At 36.7% G+C, this 17208-nt stretch overlaps 1 protein-coding gene across 2 annotated transcripts; it reads left to right on the top strand.

The window, feature by feature from the left end:
* Positions 1-3725: 3725 nt before the first annotated feature.
* LOC125243668 (soluble guanylate cyclase 88E-like) lies at positions 3726-17156 on the top strand. Of its 2 annotated transcripts, XM_048153463.1 has the most exons (19): positions 3726-3796; positions 4517-4664; positions 5179-5356; positions 5441-5573; positions 6269-6443; positions 7300-7391; positions 7498-7755; positions 7914-8055; positions 8692-8730; positions 8841-8966; positions 9207-9327; positions 9987-10116; positions 10321-10467; positions 10667-10813; positions 12274-12430; positions 12594-12703; positions 12866-12955; positions 15293-15411; positions 15874-17156. In XM_048153463.1, exons 3-19 carry the CDS (start codon positions 5229-5231, stop codon positions 16238-16240), a joined length of 2481 nt encoding a protein of 826 aa, XP_048009420.1. In that variant the 5' UTR covers positions 3726-3796; positions 4517-4664; positions 5179-5228; the 3' UTR covers positions 16241-17156. The 2 variants fall into 2 exon arrangements, with proteins under 2 accessions (XP_048009420.1, XP_048009421.1); XM_048153464.1 differs by lacking the exon at positions 8692-8730.
* The last annotated feature ends 52 nt before the right edge of the window (positions 17157-17208 follow it).

Here is a 17208-nt window from a genome sequence, read left to right as displayed (position 1 = left end):
CATGTAACCAAGAGTCACCGGGAAAAAAGAAAAAAAAAAACACCACCACTAAAGTTCTACACTTTACAATCAGCAACTGCAAAAATTTATTTTTCTGAGGTTCTCAGCATCACCTAATATATACCACTTGCAAAGAGATACAAACCAATAATACATTTTTAATGTGCAGCTCAAAATGCTGACAATGGTATGAGACTCTCTCTCCTGAAAATCTATCTATCGCTCAAATAATTATTATGGAAAGCTGATTATGTGGATTTACGAAAGTCTTTCCCTGTGAAGTGCATTTTGGGTTAGAGGGAGAGATTCAGGGCAAATAACTTCAGTGCATCAAAAATTCATCACTCTGCTCACAGCTGATTGGCTCATGTCTGTTGGAGATCTGTGACAGAGAACAAAACCTGCAGGTAATGAACACTGGTAAAAAACATACCAACCTTCGTAATGAAAATCAAGGACTGGCTCACTGAAAGTGATCGTGTTCCTGTTACTAATTAGATCTAAAATTCGATTTGTCATAATTTCTTTTATCAAATTTTATTTCACAGACATGGTTTCTTAAATAACATGTTCTTAAAGTCTGTGATGAGCTTTGATTTTTAGTTTGAAGCCCTAAATAATGCAATGAGCACCTGAAGTTAGAGCTTTTTGTATATTCATTCAGTTTTGGGGGGCCTAACAATAATACATTATAGAATTTGGTGCTCCAGTGCAACTGTAATAGGTTTCATTAATCTTTGAGGTAATGAAAGACATAATCCAATGGTTTACTTCTAAAATATCTAGATATTAAGACTTAATTGAAGAAGTCATTGCAGAATCTGAATTTTACAATTGTAAACAGGTCTAAAATAATGCTGCTTACTCATATGAGCCTTTCACTAAAATTTGAAAATTATATATAAAAAAAATTACGAAGTTGATCTTTAATGTGACCCTGGACCACAAAACCAGTCATAAGTCGCACGGGTATATTTGTAGCAATAGCCAATTATACAATGTATGGGTCAAAATTATTGATTTTTATTTTATGCCAAAAATCATTAGGATATTAAGTAAAGATCATATTCCATGAAGTTATTTGTAAATTTCTGTACATATATCAAAAATGTATTTTTGTTAGTGGATATGCATTGCTAAGGACTTCATTTGGACAACTTAAAAAGCGATTTTCTCAATATTTAGATTTTTTTGCACCCTCAGATTCCAGATTTCAGTTGTATCTCGGCCACATATTGACCTATCCTAACAAACCATACATACATCAATGGAAAGCTTATTTATTCAGATGACGTATAAATCTCAACTTCAAAAAATTGACCTTTATGACTGGTTTTGTGTTTCTGGGTCACAAATATCAATCTTCTACTAATATAGAAGTTTTCTCTCCAGTACTTGAAAGTGCAATTGAAAGCACAGACCATATTACATATTAGTAATGTGATTTTTTTAGAAGCTGCCTGCTTGATGTCAATGTAATCAATCTGATATCCATCATCTCTAAGAAACAAACTGACTTGATGTGTTATGGCGATATAAATCAAAACAATGTCTGTTTCACATCCTTGTGAAAGCCTGCCAAGCAAATGTCAAGGTCACACCAACCTCTCCAAATCAATACTGTTATCAATAATTTCATTAAAAGCACAAGATGAATTGTCTGTGCTTCACTGGGGTTTTGCAGTTGCATCCCTAAATGGTAAAACAGTGCACTACTACAGCCTAGCATCACTGGAAGATCAACCCATGAATATGAAACAGGCATTTGGCTTCAGAGCCAGAAGTGAAGTGATCATAAACGTTTTAACTGCTCGTGTGGTTAGACATGTACCCTCGTGGCCGTAGATAAAATTATGCTATTGATAGACAAAAACGTTAAGGTCTCTGTGAGAATTGTGGATTGAGAGGGGGGAAAAAGAGGAGAAATAGGAAACAGACGCAGACGGGTATTCAGGATTCAGCTATGGGGCATAATGGCTTCGGGCTCGTCTGCCAAGAAATTTCCATTTCCACAACGTGTGAATTATCCACATTGCCTTTGTATGGTCACGTTCCTATTAAATAAGATGCAGACTCAATCCTATCTACAGGGACCACACAAATGATTTGCCAAATAGTGAGTTCATATTTGAAAATGTGGCAATATTTCCGTGAAATCATTCTGGTGTTAAATACGCACACTCATTGAATTAACATTTATGAGTGAATACATATTAGATATGATGATGGTATTTGCATTCTTCCCACCGACAACTGGTCCTGGAAGTATCTTGCCTCATTATGCATGAAATCCATCAGTGTCAGACCACAGGATGTGCCACCATGTACATGCATTAGTAATATTTCTGACTGTAAAGTAAACACGATTCATCCATCATTCAGTGGAGCAGCAACACAAATGCAGGCCGACAAACATAAAAACATGTCATTATACAAGCACACAAGTTCACAGTACCAGCTGGAGATGTTTGAAGGAGATCTTTAAATTATTCCATCTTTCTTATTTTATTACTTACGAAACAACAAATCAATAAAACATCTTATGCAATTCTTTAACCTGCCATAAGAATAAAACAGCAATTCTGCAGAGGTTTTCAGAGCATTGGCTTTGGAACCATAAGCATGCTGTCCTCCCACACACCCATGCACATGCATTCACATATGCTGATTTCAACCTCAACACACACGTAAAGCATCATAGTTCCTCTGAGAGATCCTGATTTGCCTCACAGATAGACTGACATGGGATTTTCGAAAGATTTCAGCATGAAGCTGAAATGCTAATGCAAACAAATGATCGAGGTATTTGTTATGCATAATCCTCAGGGGCAAGAGTAAAAGTATCTTGCTGGATGAAAACGAGGGAAGGTTCTGGAGACAATATCTCTAAAGTATTCATTTGAATATAACTGTGCATATAGGGGAGATGAGGGCTAGTTGTCACAGATTTTACTGAATATTTCAAAGGGTAGTTTTAGGCTTGAATTTAATTTCTATATAGATACATCCCTAAAAAGTTGTGTCTACAAAGAAACTAGAAAATAACCACTGTTATTACAATAATAGCTGGTTATTATACTTATAATGATATTAAATAAATGTGGAAATAATATCTAAATGTTCTTTTTTCCCTCTATATATCTTTGACATGTTTGGTTAGGCCTACTCTTGCTTGTGCAGTTTGCTTTGTATGCAGTCATATAGCCCTGATCTTCCTTATAATATTTATCACAGGCATTGTGACCTATAACATACTGTACACTCATGTATAGTGAGAAAGAAGTACAGTAAATAAACAAATATGAGAGACCTAACTGGTGGACTTAATGGATATGACCCCCTTTATTAAATAGACTATAGAGAAACTGTGATAGATGTAAACTCTGAGAGGCGCTGAGAAGATTTTCTTGGGTGACTGGAAACAAAGACATGCTAATTATTGGCTTGTGATGAAACTACAGGAACACAATTCACGCTTCTCAGGTCCGTTCCCCACACACCACTAATTGCACTGTCAAACTCACAGTTTCTCATATGCTCATATATGTCACACGCACGCACACGTAGACATATATATGTAAGCCATTTGTTTTTGTTGCAAGGAAATGATAATGAGTCGTTTGAAAGTAAAGGGCAACAGCCTAGTCATTTTGCTGCTTTCAGCGTTGAGTCAATAGCGTAAGGACGATGTGTCAACAGTGGCCCCTAGCGGATACTGAGATTAATGCACAAAGACAGAACAAGAGTCGGCTTTCGTTGTCGTGTTTATATTCTGAGGAGAGAAGGAAGTTAATTTGTAAGTTTTTAATGAAATCTTTTGTTCATTTTAAAGTTATTTAAATCCGTAAATGAACAATGGAACAATTTATGCATTATCCACTCAAATGTTAACATATATGCAATACATTAAAAATCTTACATAAATACAGAATATGTTCATGCATTTTCTGTAGTTATATAACGTTAAGGATAAGCTGATTTTTTCTTTTAAGGCATTCTAGCCATAAACGAGCAGCTAAATTGCTGCTTGATAAATATAATAAATCATGTCTTAATTAAAATCTATAGCTTTCTACAATGGTTAGCTTATGATTAGCTCAGTTCAAACGATAGAAGTCAATAGCAAGTCATCCATGATAGAAAAACAAGTGTGTGTGTGTGTGTGTGTGTGTGTGTGTGTGTGTGTGGTTCATGGACGTTATGGAGACAAATATCCCCACAAAGATGGCAATATCCAAAATTGTGTACTTGTGGTGACTTTTTTGGTCCCCATGAGGAATACAGCTTATAAATCATACTAAGTGATGTTTTTTGAAAATCTAAAAATGGGTAGGTTTAGGGTTAGGGGATAGAATATACAGTTTTACACATAAAAATGGCAAACAGTTAGGGTTAGGGTTAATTTATAGCAACAATGTCAATGAGAACTGAGAATGACTATGTATGATGACTCACTGTACATGCTAAGTGTTATTTAGCACCTGCCACAAACATACCCCCTGCTCTCTTGTTTTAGCCCATGTGGCCATTGTTCTGACGGAAATTAGTATGAAGTGCTTCAGATGCCAAAAACAGGTGTTTAAAGAGAGAGAGGGAGAGAGAGGGTTCTGATTTAGCCAAATATCAGACTCATCTACACATTACACTGGACTGAGGGTCTGCAGGTAAGCCACATACATTTACTCTTATTTATCTATCATATATTGATCTATTAGATTAATCAAATTAAATTAGTGGTATAGATAATATTATTTGTTATAATTCTGATATATATAGATGTTATAGAAGATGTTGTACATTAAATAGCCTCAGTCACAGTGGAGTTTCTATAATAGCACAACTCATAAATCAAACAAAATAGCACTATACACAAATAGACAAAAAAAAGAGCATGAATAAAAACGGAGGCTCTCAGACTCATAGATTACACAAAATTGTCTGCAAGAATATAATATCTATAGTGAACATCTATTTGTTTAAAACTGGGCAATTTAATCATATCAGAGATGACTTATATGTTCTTCGAGTCCTATAAATCTCTGCTTGTTTATGCACCTTATCTATTTGGGCATTATATTGATTTTTGCCATATAAAAGCCTAACTAAAAGCCTAACTAAAATCTGAACTAAAAGCCTCTTGATGTCCATGAAGCATCTCAGATATTGTGCTCTCTGCAGGCTGATCAGATTTCTGGGGCAGTGTGGTGGAGGTTCCAAACCCCCTGAAGATGTATGGCCTGTATTTGGAAGCGGTGAATGACTACATTAATGAATCATATGGAGAGGACGTATGGAGACTAATCGAAGCCAGAGCGGAGATTCCGCACCTCAAATTTGTTCGACACCAGATGTACAAGTAAGCCCTGAAAATGCCGAGTCACATATCTGATGAATTAAGTGTATCTAGCTAACTTAACAATGCTGGTGTTTGTTATTCCAGCGATAATCTGATCCTAAGATTGGCAAAGGCAGCTGGAGAGGTTTTGGGGAAAACTCACGATGAGCTGATGTACGCTTTTGGGGTCTACATGGTCAAGCGGATAGGAAACTATGGCTATGAGAGGATCTTAAAGGTGATTTTCAAGCACGGTAGACTCTGTATGTGGCAGGTACTGATTTAGGTAAACATACACTATCATTCAAAATTTTGGGGTCAGTAAGATTTTTTTTTAATTGCTCAAGTGTGAAAGTAAAGATTTTTACATTAATACATATATGTAATTTCAAATAAATGTTGATCTTTCTATTCTTCAAAGAATCCTGAAAAAATGTATCAGTTTCCACAATAATATTAAGCAGCACAACTGTTATCAACTTTGACTATAAGAAATGTTGCTTGAGCACCAAATCAGCATATTAGAATGATTTCTGAAGGATCATGTGACACTGAAGACTGTAGTAAAGACTGCTGAAAATTCAGCTTTACCATCACAGGAATAAATTACATTTTACAATATATTAAAATAGAAAAGAGCCATTTTAAATTGTAATTATATTTCACAATGTTGCTGTTTTTTGGTGAGCATAAAAGATTTGAATAGTACAATAAAGCTATTTTAAATGTACTCTTTAATTCTTAGCCTATATATAAAAAGAATCATGATTTATTCTAATATCATTAAAAAAAATTCAATCTTACCAACCTTAAACTTTTTTTAATGGTAGTGTATGACATTTTTCTTTTCTTTTTCTTTTTATTGGGCTTTTCTCAATGGATAATTGTATAATTGTACACATATTTCACAATCTCTTCTAATGTCTGTCTCAGGTACTGGGGCGCAATGTACGAGATTTCATCAATGAGCTCGATAACCTGCACGAGTACTTCCGTTTCTCCTTCCCAAAAGTCCAGCCACCCAGTTTCTGTGTAGAGGAAGAATGTGAGACAAGTCTTACCCTGCATTACCGTTCAACAAGGAAAGGATTCACACAGTTTGTCAAAGGTAATAGTGCTAATAGTTACGTTCTTAGACACATGTTGTGGAGAGTATATTCAGACCAGCAGCACTATTACACGTGTGACATTGTTTTCAAACAACAGTTCAATAAAGAACAAATCAGAAAACATACATACAGATATAATATTGTCAGTAACTTCGTTGCTCCACCATCAAGAATGTTTCCAAGTAAAGCCAACACAAAATTAAATATTGAGCATCTCAGAGCAACAAATAGTGAAGTTTCTCTCAAAAATCGAGTGGATGAATGATTCTATTATTCACATATAAGTCACTTGTTTCATTCCTAAATGAATCAGAACAAATTGGTTGAATGAATAATTCAATGAGTCATTTATAAAGACAGTCGCATGTTGCCACCTACTGGCGTAACAATGTAACCTGCAGAAAGAGTCGCCAGTAATGCAAAGTCAAGGCTCAGAATGAACTTTTTTATAAGGAAAAGGCCAAGTATTAAGATTTCCACCTGATTACACCAAGTCACAACTAATATAATTTACATTCAAAAACTGTACATCTTAGACAAATGGTTTCCTACTGAGCCTCCTTATATTTGCTTAATAAATCTGCTTTATACATCATTTACTGAATGAACAGTTACCATATTACAGCATGAGCATAATGGTGACCTCTGCATGCGTGCTTTCTGAATCTGTTTGCATATTAAAATTCTTGAGAGATGTGCGAGTGAAAATAATGATCTCAAAGTGAAGTTCAGATAATTGAGATGTGGTAAAATTATGTTAGACTAGAACTTACACAGTGAAAGCTGGTCAGCCACAGTGTTTGTAGCCTCAGGCTGTTTAAAATTCAAAAAACGTCTGTTGTGGCTTCTCTGTAGGGCAGCTCTCTCAGGTGGGCCGACAGTTTTACAACACAGACATTGAGGTGGAGATTCTGTCCAAAGAGGAAACAGAGAAAATGACATATGTGGTAGGAGTCCAAACAGACGAGACATTTACCTTCTTCTGTATACACAAACCCTGCTCTGTTATTCTTTATTTCTCACATTTCTGATCTTCTCACTCTCTCTCTGAAGGTGTACAAGATGAATTTTGACAACGCTGCGTTTAAGCACCGTATGCCCCAGCAGAAAACAGCTCCAGGCTATGAGAAACTGCCAATGAAGCGAGGAATTTTTTTCGACATGTTCCCCTTTAGCGTGATATTCCGCAGGGACATGACCATGTATCGGATCGGAGACGGTTTGAAAGAGGTGTTTTCTGATCTGCAGGGCAAAAAGGTCAATGAAGAGTTTACCCTGGTGCGACCCATGCTGGAATTCAGCTGGGATAATGTGAGTGAACGGGAGGGTAGGAGAATAGATCCAAAGCCAAAGTAGCTTGAAAGTAACAACCAACAGCTTAAAGATGAGGCGTCTAAAAAATGTTTATGCTTTCTTTTCTTGCTCTTGGCATTTGTGTCCTGAAAAGATGCTTTGGTGTGCTCTTTCAGATCTACACCCACCTCAACAATGTGTTTGAACTGCTGTCTAAGGCTGTGGTGGAGAGCAAACAGAAGGTCAACATCCCTAAACTTAACAAAGAAGAACCAGAGGAGAAAGAGGAGAATGAAAAACCCAAAAAAGAAGAGAGAGGTATAGTTCTTAGATTCTGTTTTAGAACGTTTTCACAATTTTTACACGGTAAAATCTGCGGAATTCTACAGAATGGATTAAATTATGGACAAATGTGTAACATAAATCATCATGTTACACACACACACAGAACAAATTCCATGCCTGATAATAGCCAAAGCCACACTGACCAATCAGAACCGCAGCAGTGCTGACTAAAGCTGACTTGTCAACTTTAATGCTTTGTCATGATGTTTTAAGCTTGACGTCGACTAGCCGCTGATCATGTGATTTTTGACACCAACAACATGGCCACCATGCAGGATACCTTTATACTGTTCTGACTTAATGTACTGTATGTTTTCTAACTGTTCAGACTTAAAAAATCCAATCCAATGGATATACATTGGCTGTAATACTAATGCTCTCCTACAGAAGGGGACACAGGATAACAAATCTCTGAAGTCCACTTTTACACCCCGTTTCCATCAGTTAAAATGACAAATAAATGCATACTCAGAGAGCACTCCACAAGTTATGTTTATTAATACCATCTGGATATTCAATATTGATCAGGTAAATGCACGTTTTAAACCATTTATTGTACAGGGAAGTTAATCGCCGTTCTAAAGTAATGCGCTGCTACTTTGTATTCAGGCTTCTCAAGCCAACATCAAAGTTTCTTCACAAACTACAGTATGTGAGCATTCACATCCAACCATCTAACCTCTACACAAGTTAATGCAGATAATGTCCTAAAACATCTTATGTTGACTTCTGTCACTGTGCCTCTGCTGTTCTCTCAGATATTAAAGTGATGGAGGAAATGAAGGGGACAGATCAGGAATACAGCGGCACTCTGACTCAGTACAACAGCTCGGCTAATTCTGGAGGAGAGGACATCGAGCTGCTGGCTTTTCAGACTGTCACCGGTTAGACACATTACAGTAAAGTGATGCTCTGAATGAGCTCCACTAGCATCTTTCTAGACATTGTTTTATGCTTTTGGAAAACATTCAAGAACACTTCTGTAGCATAATGCTGATCCAAGACAATATTGAGAAATTCTATCAAGTCAATGAGATCATTATTCAAAGTGTTTTGGGAACCAAAACAGACTCTAGTCTTGATTATCCATATGAATGCAAAAATTAAACTTCTCTCTTGCTCAGGTAAGTGCAGTGAAACCATATTTGAAGACATGCGGGAGCCCCCTAAAAAGCCTCTCCACCTCAAGGGCCAGATGAAGTACGTCCCTCAGTGGGACTCCCTCATCTTTCTAGGAACTCCCATGTAAGCTCTCATATCTCGCATATTTACAACATTGTAGTCTGGGCTAATGGAAAACAGTAGTTTAGTTATTGCCACATAAAACAATCAAGAATTCTCTGCCAAGTCATTTCAAAGGCACAATATCCTACACTCTCATAGCTTTATTAATCATTAGTTTGAAAATGACAATTTTCCACTCTCTCTCTCTCTCTCTGACCTCTGAGAATTAAACTGGTTTCAGGATCCAATTCTTACATTGGACATCATCCAACACTGCATCAAAAAAACGTTAAGTGTTCAAAAGCAAACGAACATGTTGCTACGCCCATTTATTTTGCTATCTCAACTATGCACAATTATATGGTTAGTTGGCATTTTATAATTTGCATTAGCATTGTTTTGCTTTTTTCCCCTGTCAACGACCCCATCAGAACAGAACTGCAATCTGCCAGTTGGGAACTACTATCTATACACAGTAGCACATCTAACTCTTTTATTTGATTCCTGTTTTCCATGATATGAGCCCTTTAAAATGAGTAGTTATAAGTCTACAATTGTCAAATCTGTCTGTAGATACAGTTTAACCACAGCTCTATCAGAAAAACAAGCTGTTTTTATTAAAAAAAGATTACAGCTATACATGTTAGAGTCTTTATTAAAACGTATTCTCCTTTTTACAGTATTGAGACTGTGGAGGACATGATTAAAATGGGTGTTTACGTCAATGATTTAAACCTGCACGACTCGAGCAGAGAGCTCATCCTGGCCGGAACACAGCAATCAGCCGAGCTGCAACTGGCACTTGACCAGGTATAAATGTCACACTGATGCCACTAGTGTGAGCCCAACATCCCATCCTTAAAGAGACACATTTTATTTCAAATGTAGGAGTTATGTGGCAGACCAACTGAAGTCTATTAAGCCAATTAATAAATGCAGTGTCTGTGGCTGTGGTTATTGCATCTTGAAATGATATGCAAATGACAGGCCGATCTCTGACTGTGCCTCCTACAGGAGCAGCAGAAGTATGCACAGCTGCAGGAGATCATTAAAAAGCTGGATGAGGAGAAGAAGAGAGGAGACTCCCTGCTGTACGCCATGATACCCAAAGCAGTGGCGGACAGACTGCGCAAGGGAATCACAGCCCTGGAGACATGTCAGGTATGCACAAACCCACCCATTAAACACACTTCTAAACACACCTGGCACAATGAAACCCACAGTTTAAATGAATTTATAGTATATAGTATAGACTGATCTCAAGAGGGTTAATGAAGTATGATGAAAAGCACTGTATTTTTTTCTCTAGTGCTGTCCTGCTGTTTTTAAGTGCTGTTCTTGATCTGTTATCTCCCTCCAGGTGTTCCCAGACGTGACCATCCTGTTCAGCGATGTGGTGAAGTTTAATGAGATCTGTATCCACATCACCCCCATGCAGGTGGTGGACATGCTAAATGAGATCTACATCGTTTTTGACACACTCAGCGAAAAGCACAATGTTTATAAGGTAACGTAAGGAACTCCAACATAGGCAACTTGTCCACTGATGCAACATGTATGTTCTTTGACCTAAAAGACCTTCAAAGCAATCCTCTGCTTTTTCTTTAGAAGGGAGAGACAAAATATCATTACCATATCGGTCATCGGCCTATATTACAGTTTTTGGTCCCACTTTATATTAAGTGGCATTAACTACTATGTACTTACATCAAAAATAAGTACAATGTACTTATTGGGTTCATATTGAATTGCAAAACACTTTTGCTGCTATTGAGGTGGAATACGGATAAGGTTAGGGAAAGCTTTGCTGATATGGGTAGGTTTAAGGGTAGGGGTAAGGTGTAAGGTGTACAGAAATTAATTACAGATGTAATTACGTGCAGGTGTTTTTAAAATATAAGTACAATGTAAAAACATGTACGTACACAATAAGTACATTGTATCAAATGATTAATTTAAATGTAAGTACATAGTAGTTAAGGCCACTTAATATAAAGTGGGACCCAGTTTTTTTATCAGTGGGTACTGGACACACAAACGTTCAAAATTTTGGGGTCAGCAAGATTTTTGAAAGAATATACTATTTTAATGTATTTGGTCACACTTTAGATTAGGGTCCAATTCTCACTATTAACTAATTATAACTTGACATAATTGCTACTTATTAATAGTTAGTAAGATAGTTTTTAATTTTAGGTATTGGGTAGAATTAAGGGATGTAGAATATGGTCATACAGAATAAGACATTAATATGTGCTAATAAACGCATAAACAGTACTAATAAACAGCCAATAACATAGTAAAATGCATGTTAATAAGCAACTAGATAATAGTGAGAACTGTACCATAAACTAAAAGTTTTACCATATATTTTAAAATGTAAATGTGAATATGGAAATCACTACTCCTGTCTTCAGTGTCACATGATGCTTCAGAAATCATTCTACTGATTAGGTTCTCAAGAAACATTTCTTATTATTATCAATGTTAAAAACAGTTGTGCTACTTAATATTTTTGTGGAAACCATGACACATTTTTTTGCATTATTTGATAAATAGAGTTTCAAAAGAACAGCATTTATTTTAAATAGAAATATTTTGTAACATTGTACATCTTGTTTTGATCAATTTAATGTTTCCTTTCTGAATAATTATTTATTTATTTATTTTATCTCAACTTTTAAATGGTAGCATTTGTAATTTTTGGCAAATCTCAAAATGAATAACCATTTATTATACTGTACTTTATAAGTGTATTTAATGACTTTAATATCAACCATGGGCTGAAAATAATTTCAGATGTAAATATTGGTAAATACTGGAAAATACCAGTGCAATACCATGCATCCCTATTTTTTTACTAAAAATTATTTCTAATTAAGTAATCTTTTAATCTTTATTGTCATTATTAAACCCCTCAAAATTGAGTGCATAATACAACTCCAACAAATGCTCTTGTTCATGCAGGTGGAGACCATTAGGGATGCCTACATGGTGGTGGCAGGTGTGCCCAATAAAACCACATTTCATGCCCATCACATCTGTGACATGGCTCTAGATATGTTAAGCTCCATTGATCACCTAAAAGACCCCTCCACTGGGGACAACATCCAGATCCGCGTCGGTAGGTGCACCCAGATTCACACAGTATCACATAACAAAACAACTGCAACCCTTTCATCTGACTTTTTCTTTATGTATTCATAATTTATATGCATGTCACACAGTGCAAGAACCTGACTTACACATTTTAAACTCTAAATTCTTTTTTGTTGGTCTTTACACAGGCATTCACTCTGGAATGGTGGTGGCAGGGGTGGTGGGTCTGAAAATGCCCAGGTATTGTCTGTTTGGGGACACGGTGAACACGGCTTCTCGAATGGAGTCAAATGGCGTGGTGAGCCACTTTCTTATGCTGTACTGAGACTAGAAATGAACAGCCTCAAATAACTATAAAAAATTGACTCATCATGAAATAAATGATGAATGAATTCTAAATTATATTTTACAGGAAATACAGTTAATTAAACAGCTAATTGTACTCTTTCTGTGCGGCTAGGGCATGCAAATCCACATCAGTCAGACCACCAAAGACCATCTGGAGCATGAGCCATACATCATTGAGGAACGTGGAAAGATTTTTGTTAAGGTACTATATATAATTATCATCACCAACATCTTTTTTTTTGTTTTTTGTTTTTAAAGAAGTCTTTTATGCTTACCAAAGCTGCATTTATTTGAGCAAAAATACTATTTTAAAATGTAATTTATTCCTGTGATGGCAAACCTGAATTTTCAGCAGTCTTTGGTGTCACATGATCCTTCAGAAATCATTCTAATATGCTGATTTGGTGCTCAAATAACATTACTTATTATTATGAACAGTTGTGCTGCTAAATATTTTTGTGGAAACTGTGATAGTTTTTTTCCCCCTAAGATTCTATGATTAAAAGAACGTTCAAAAAAATCAGAATTTTTAAATACAATTTTTACTGTCACTTTTGATCAGTTCAATGCCTCCTTTCTGAATAAAAATATTAAAGGTGCCCAAGAATGCTTTTTCACAAGATGTAATATAAGTCTAAGGTGTCCACTGAATGTGTCTGTGAAGTTTTAGCTCAAAATACCCCATAGATTTTTTTAAATTAATTTTTTTAACTGCCTATTTTGGGGCATCATTAACAATGCACTGATTTAGGCAGCGCCGCCCCTTTAATTCACGTGCTCCCTGCCACATGAGCTGTCGACTATATTACAGCGCATTTACAAAGTTCACACAGCTAATATAACCCTCAAATGGATCTTTACAAGATGTTCGTCATGCATGCTGTATGCATGCTTCGAATTATGTGAGTAAAGTATTTATTTGGATGTTAACGTTTTATTCTGAGTGAATTTGAGGCTGTCCTCCGTGGCTAACGGCTAATGCTACACTGTTGGAGAGATTTATAAAGAATGAAGTTATATATGAATTATATGAATTATACAGACTGCAAGTGTTTAAAAATGAAAATAGAGACGGCTCTTGTCTCCGTGAATACAGTAAGAAACGATGGTAACTTTAACCACATTTAACAGTACATTAGCAACATGCTAACGAAACATTTAGAAAGACAATTTACAAATATCACTAAAAATATCATGATATCATGGATCATGTCAGTTATTATTGCTCCATCTGCTATTGCTATTGTTCTTGCTTGCTTACCTAGTCTGTTGATTCACCTGTGCACAGATCCAGACGTTAACTGGATGCCCTTGTCTAATGCCTTTTATAATGTTGGGAACATGGGCTGGGATTATGCAAATATTGGGGCGTTCACCCCGACTGTTATGTAACAGTCGATGTTATGTTGAGATTCGCCTGTTCTTCGGAGGTCTTTTAAACAAATGAGATTTATATAAGAAGGAGGAAACAATGGAGTTTGAGACTCAATGTATGTCTTTTCCATGTACTGAACTCTTGTTATTTAACTATGCTGAGGTAAATTAAATTTTTGAATCTAGGGCACCTTTAAATTTAAAAAAAAATCTTGCTGACCCTAAATTTTCAGTGGTATTATATATATTAGGGTTCACAAACATAACATAGCATAACAAAGTCCGGGTCTAAAAATGTATTTCAAGCCACAGTTTAATCCAAGACTTCCATGTAAACCAAAGTCTTGCCCAAAAACAGTTTCATTGTCATTCAGCAATATAAATGCTCAGCCTGCTCTATGTGTAGTAAAACATTTATTAGCCTATTTAAATGGCTTCATATCATGTGAGTGTACATGAGTGTAACAGAGAGCTGCAACGAACTAGCAACGAACACTAGAGTCTGTGGTCTTTAGGATTCTTGTTAGCTCACCCACCTCCCAAGCTGGAAACGCCTCTCAAATACTGATACAAGTAGAACCGGAGGGGTTATGCTGGTGCCGTGACCCGAATGGAAGTGGGGTTTAGGAGGGTGAGTGCAACGTAGACCGGCTAGTCAGAGCTGTGCAGGTAAACCTCAATCCATTGGCCTCAAGAAGCGCATTAGCGACTGACGCTAGAGGCTGCAGTCTTTAGCATCCTTGTTAGCACGCCCACCTCCCATGCTGAAGACGGTGGTTTGAATCCCGTTTGGAGCGTTATAAGTAGTAGGCCTCCTACTACTTATAACGCTCCAAACGGGATTCAAACCACCGTCTTCAGCATGGGAGGTGGGCGTGCTAACAAGGATGCTAGTAAGTTAGTAAAGAGCTGTGTGAGTAAACCTCACTTCCCTGGTCTCAAGAGGTGCTCTAGAGGCTCCCATGCTGGAAATGCCCGTTCGAATCCCGCTCGGAGCAGTGTGAGTAGAACCAGAGGGATTACATAACCGTATGTCCAAGAGTACCATTCACTTCTTTATGTAAATCTTATCAAATAAAGAACATTTTTTGAGGATGACTTTATATGACTCATACCGCTAGCAAATAATGTAGTGTGAAATCAACTCTAATCCCTCTTGATTCAGGGAAAAGGTTATATGAAGACATACTGGCTGAAGGGAAAGAAAGATCTGTCATTTAAGACTCCAGCAGAGCTCAGATACAGCAATGAGCAGAAGGACTCAGAGGACAGAAGCTCAAATGGGTGAGTTTGGAAAAACACAAGTCAAAGCACAACAATTCTGGTCTTTTTTTTTTCAGCTGTGTAGATCTACACTGCTGAAAAAAAGACCAGAATTCTAGTAGATTTACAAAATTTAGCTGGTGAAACTGGTTGATAAGCATCATGGCTGACCAAGGATGTTTTGCTAGTCAAAAGGACTAGCAAACACAAAACCTAACATATGCAGGTAGCTGGTTTTGCTGGTAAGCACTTATTATATGATGGTTTAACATAAAATGTTCATTTTGTATTCTCTGCAGTTTATTATGAATCATTTTAATGCCTTGAACATGATGAAATGACTTATCTGCCAAACATTTGAGCAGGCCATAACCTTGCACCTTTCAATTCATCATGTTTTTTCATCCTCCATAAAAATATCCTGACAGAATGCTTAACAGTTGTGTTTCTGTCTTCTTTCATCTTAAATGTATTTTCATTCAGGTCCACTTGCACCAACAGCAAACATTCCCCATCAAACCTGAACACCCCTAATGAGGAGCAGGCTGAGGGCAAACCCACTCCCACTGACCTGCCCCCTGACGCCCCACCAGCACTAGAGGGCGATCCAGACACAAACACATTCACAAATGAGTCCCAGCAGGACAAAGAAAAGGTTAAAAAGACAAAGAATAACAAAGGAGGGAAGGCAGAAAATGCTTCAGGTAATGCGCAGGAAAGCACTCCACCTGCTGGTGGTCAGGAGAATGCAGCTCCAGAGCTTAACAACAAAAAGCACAGTTTCAGAAGCCAGTACACACGATTACCAGCGAACCTCCCCATGCGAAGCACAGCCTGCAGTCTGCTGTAAATATCCAGGAGAAAATGATAAAATAGTCCATATTATATTAGTAAATACTTCCAGCATGAATTTCACAGACATATCAGATCAAGTAATGGTCAGATAACTGCATCTGAGGCAGCAAATTCTGCCATACACCAGCAAACTAAATTCCATGATGTATTTGGTCACAATTTGACAGTAAGTAAATGGAAAATAAGAGAGGATGTTTAAAGTGCAGTTCGGCTGTTACTTCCTCTTTAAAAAGTTTGAATAACTACATTTGAATGTTCTATTTAAATTAACAGATGTGATATGTTGAAATCAATCTATTGAGTATAAGAACATTTGCATGTACAGTTACAACATTTATGTTAAACTTTAGAGAGGTTCTACGATACAGTACATGTGCTGAATCCCTGTTTTCATTCAGTTACTGTAACAACAGTAAATGTCTTAAATGTTAAATGTGATTGTTTACAGATTATGTTTGAATTTATTGTTTGATGAGCACTGTAATATTGCCGTGAAACACATACTTTGCTTAAGTAAGAACAAACATATCATATAATCTCAAGTGACCTAAATAAAGCATGTGAACACACGCACACCCCAAGACATACACCTACAGTCAGACAGGCCTACACACACATATGTAAACACAAGGAGATACAAGTTAAACCAGGAAACAAACACTAGCATGTCACACTAAGAACGTGACCTATTTCTGTCTCCTATGCCATAAGTTCATTATTACTGTAAAGTATGTCTGCTTGGAGTCAGAAAAGGAAGATCATAAATGACATAAGGAAATGTTAGAGAAATCTGAAAATCTGTTGATCTTGATCAAAAGAGTTCTTTGTCAGATTAAGCCAGTCCTGACATTTAAGCATGTTAAATTCATCAAACTGTAGCTTACTGGATATCCATTGCTTTATCTCTGAAACACACTACACATTTGCACACACACAACATGTCAGATATCATTCCGTGATAAA

The sequence above is a fragment of the Megalobrama amblycephala genome, linkage group LG13, assembly GCF_018812025.1.
Source record: "Megalobrama amblycephala isolate DHTTF-2021 linkage group LG13, ASM1881202v1, whole genome shotgun sequence".
Classification (NCBI taxonomy): domain Eukaryota; kingdom Metazoa; phylum Chordata; class Actinopteri; order Cypriniformes; family Xenocyprididae; genus Megalobrama; species Megalobrama amblycephala.
This window is presented reverse-complemented; position numbering and strand designations above follow the sequence as displayed.